The sequence below is a fragment of the Oryza sativa genome, chromosome 5 (genome assembly GCF_034140825.1).
Source record: "Oryza sativa Japonica Group chromosome 5, ASM3414082v1".
Classification (NCBI taxonomy): domain Eukaryota; kingdom Viridiplantae; phylum Streptophyta; class Magnoliopsida; order Poales; family Poaceae; genus Oryza; species Oryza sativa.
The window spans coordinates 8,400,985-8,404,684 of NC_089039.1; the positions used below are offsets into that span (position 1 = coordinate 8,400,985).

Sequence of the window (3,700 nt, forward strand, 5' to 3'; positions counted from 1 at the left end):
AATCGTTTAATTTTTTCCTAACTATTGATGATACATGGGTCACCAGTTATATAAAGAAATAACACTAGCTAGTTTTAAAATACTACCTTGTCCCAAATAAGTGCAGCCGTGAAAATCCGTGTTAAACTTTTGACCGTCCGTCTCAAATTTTTAAATAAGATAAAATGTTAAACGTTGGATGTGAACTTTACAAAACTATACTAAAATAGGATGGAAGGAGAGGTAAGTAAAAATATTGAGATAAGGGCAGAGTAGTCGAGTACCTCTCGTTGTCTCCTCCGCTCCTTGCCTCCTTGCGCCGCCGCCAAGACGAGTCGCGGCTGAACAGGGGAGGGCCGGGCGGCGATCTCCATCGCAGCGGAGGGGAGGGGATCCTGGTGCGTCCTCTTTCTGATTCCTCTCTCTCTCTCTCTCTCCCACCCCACCGGGACTGGAATTTGCTTGCGCTTCTCTTCTAGATCTTCTCCTCCTCCTTAATTTGATAGCCTTAAACCTCTCTTAAATAATTCAAGGAATAACAGTTTGTTTGTTCACCCAAAAGTTTGGGGGTTCAACTGAACCCCCATGTCCCAAGTTGGATCCGCCCCTGATTTTTGGGAAGCCTTTGCAATTGGAACACAGAAGGGGGTTCTGTCCCAAAACCAACTTCTGGCCAGTTTGATCAAGCAATACCACATCGAGGCAGTACCCTTCAGAAAGAATTAGCTTGTAACCCTTATCTGCCCACCATTGTGCCGTCAGTGGGGCACCATGACTGTTCACCCGGCCTATCTGACAATTCTATGTCTAAGGAAGATGCTATGTCAACTGGTGATTCAACGGAAAGCCTTGATATTGATTGCCTTGATGATGGGGACTCCGAAGTGGTATCTTCCTTGCAACATTTGGCAGATGATAAGCTTCATATTTCTGACAACAGGGATGTTGCAGGTTTGTTTTCTTGCCGGAATTGGCAATTCTGTTTTGGCCATTTGTGCATCCTATGAAAGAATTGGTGATTAGCGGTTTGTTTACAGGTGTGGCATCCAAATGGACGAAGCATGGTTGTAATTCAGTAGAAATTGATTATATCGTCGACATTGACAACAACCATGAGGATCCACAGCTGTGTGCAACTCTTGCTTTTGACATTTACAAGCACTTGCGAGTGGCTGAGGTGATAGATTCTTTTACATGCCATATTCCGTCACCTGTATAGAGTGATGCATTGCGTCATCCTTGTCTGCTTTCCGATTTAGCTTCTTGCTTAGCATATTCTTATTGTAAAATATAATGCTACGTAGCATCACTGACTTGGTTATTCCCTGTTTGTTTTGCTCACAAAAGAATCTGATATTATGTTTGTTGCTGTTGTGCTGTGATGCTGCATTTTAGCAGACCAAGAAAAGGCCTTCAACAGATTTTGTGGAAACCATTCAGAAGAACATTGACACAAGCATGAGGGCAGTGTTAATAGACTGGCTTGTGGAAGTAAGCTACTCTATTTCAGGATAAAAACAGGGTTCAGAAGCTAGAGGCACAGCAAATGATCCATTTAATTTCTATTACATTCATGACTCGTACCAATTCAGGTCACAGAAGAATATCGGCTTGTACCTGAAACCTTATACCTCACAGTCAATTACATTGACCGGTATCTCTCGAGCAAGGTGATCAATCGGCGGAAAATGCAATTACTTGGTGTCGCTTGCCTGCTTATAGCTTCGTAAGATCCCATTTGCTTCTGTTTATGTTCTCTTGTTTTTCTTTTATCTTCTTTTTTATGTTTTATTCTGATTCAGTTTATATATGGTCAAATTTCAGTAAGTATGAAGAGATATGCCCACCCCAAGTAGAAGAGCTCTGCTATATTTCTGACAATACATACACTAAGGATGAGGTCTGTGTCCCAGTATAGATTGGGCTTTGTTCTTTTTATTTCCTTGTCTCTTATTCTCATCTTCTAACGAACAGGTTTTGAAAATGGAAGCTTCTGTCCTGAAATACTTGAAGTTTGAGATGACTGCACCTACAACAAAATGCTTTTTGAGGTAGTATTTTCTGTTACAACAATGATTATTATCATGCCTATAGTTACTAATACCAAATATTGTTCATGGTTCCACAATAGGAGATTTCTACGAGCTGCTCAAGTATGCCATGAGGTACTTGTTTTCTTCAATAGCTTACAGACTCTGCCACTCCTGCATTCTCATGTAGCTTACTCAATCAACCTTTCCTTCTGCAGGCTCCAGTTTTGCATCTTGAGTTCCTAGCTAATTACATTGCGGAGCTATCACTTCTGGAGTACAGCTTAATTTGCTATGTACCGTCACTTATAGCTGCGTCTTCTATTTTCTTGGCGAAGTTTATCCTTAAGCCAACAGAGAATCCTTGGGTATAATGCTTTAAACTTTGCAGATTTTATTGCTATTCTGCAAACTAGACTAAATGTATTGATTTCTTTCTCTCTTAAATTGGAAACAGAATTCAACACTTTCATTCTACACACAATACAAACCATCCGACCTATGCAATTGTGCAAAAGGACTACACCGGCTTTTCTTGGTTGGCCCTGGAGGCAACCTTCGAGCAGTTAGAGAAAAATACAGTCAACACAAGGTGAGTGAAGTCAAAATAAGGCCATTGTTGCTGGAACGCATTTACTTCTATTTGGTAATAAATTGTTTCTATCACCTATCTATTTGTTCTCAGTACAAATTCGTAGCAAAGAAGTACTCTCCACCATCAATTCCAGCAGAGTTTTTCGAAGATCCAAGCAGCTACAAGCCTGATTAACTCCAGTTACTCCCTGAAGTCTTGCAGTAGCCCCGAATGGTAGGCTGATTTGTACAGATTGCTCATGCGCAAGGCAAGCACACGCCACGCGCCCTTGTGTTAGCAGATTGGTAGATTGTACATTGTAGATGAAGTGGTAGAGCTGTACATCAAGTTGGCCTCATTTGTGTATGCACGGCAAGTGCATTTCTCTGGCGGCGGCTTGCTTACAACCACAGTGCATAAAGCTGCTAGTCCTTTCCTACTCTATCCATTTTGCTTGCTCCAAGCTTGTTTGATATGATTTTACCGTGTTACTGTAAACAAAATGGATATGCTGGATAAGAGATAAATGCCTGAGGGCAAGTGAAGTATGAATATATTTGTCCTTCTCAGTGGGATGAACTTGACTGTAGCTATTCCTTTGACCTGAACAACCTTTGTTTCCATGTGGTAGAATAATTGTTTGGATCTTTTTTTTTTTAATTTTAGTTTTCATTTTTGTACGACTATATGGATCCATGTTAACTCGTTAGGATGTTGCATCCCGTTTAACACTTAAAAACATACTATGGTTTAGAAGGTTGAGACTTGAGAGGAGTGACGTCCTCGATAACATATATTCGGAAACCTACCGAGAACGGGAACGGGACATTTACTCTTGGGGTTAAATCCAAATACACGTATAAGTCACTACTCTTTCTACTCTTCCCTCTACAATTCTATTATTGTTCAAAACACTCCACGTAAGTTAATTTCTCTTTCAGTTTCCCATCCCTATTTAGTTTTCACGATTTCTACTAATACACTCTATTTCTTGTTATCGTGGGCCTTAATGGTGACTTGCAGGCACAATTGCCTCGTGCCAACTTGATGGCAAAAGCACACGGATCTTCTTCCACTTTCCAATTTGAAAAGTGGCGATTGCGGAATTTAAGCTTGC

General features: G+C 40.8%; 1 protein-coding gene across 4 annotated transcripts; it reads left to right on the plus strand.

The window, feature by feature from the left end:
- The first annotated feature begins 218 nt into the window (after positions 1-218).
- On the plus strand, positions 219-3,217 carry LOC4338177 (cyclin-A1-4-like). 4 transcript variants are annotated; one of them, NM_001420287.1, is made up of 11 exons: positions 219-377; positions 542-930; positions 1,017-1,156; positions 1,375-1,470; positions 1,572-1,705; positions 1,804-1,879; positions 1,954-2,030; positions 2,111-2,144; positions 2,228-2,377; positions 2,467-2,601; positions 2,695-3,217. In NM_001420287.1, the coding sequence occupies exons 2-11, from the start codon at positions 783-785 to the stop codon at positions 2,776-2,778; spliced, it is 1,074 nt and encodes a 357-aa protein (NP_001407216.1). In that variant the 5' UTR covers positions 219-377; positions 542-782; the 3' UTR covers positions 2,779-3,217. The 4 variants fall into 4 exon arrangements, with proteins under 4 accessions (NP_001407216.1, NP_001407215.1, XP_066166321.1 ...); NM_001420286.1 differs by having other exon boundaries at positions 1,378-1,470; XM_066310224.1 differs by having other exon boundaries at positions 238-377; positions 796-930; positions 2,695-3,176.
- Positions 3,218-3,700: the final 483 nt, after the last annotated feature.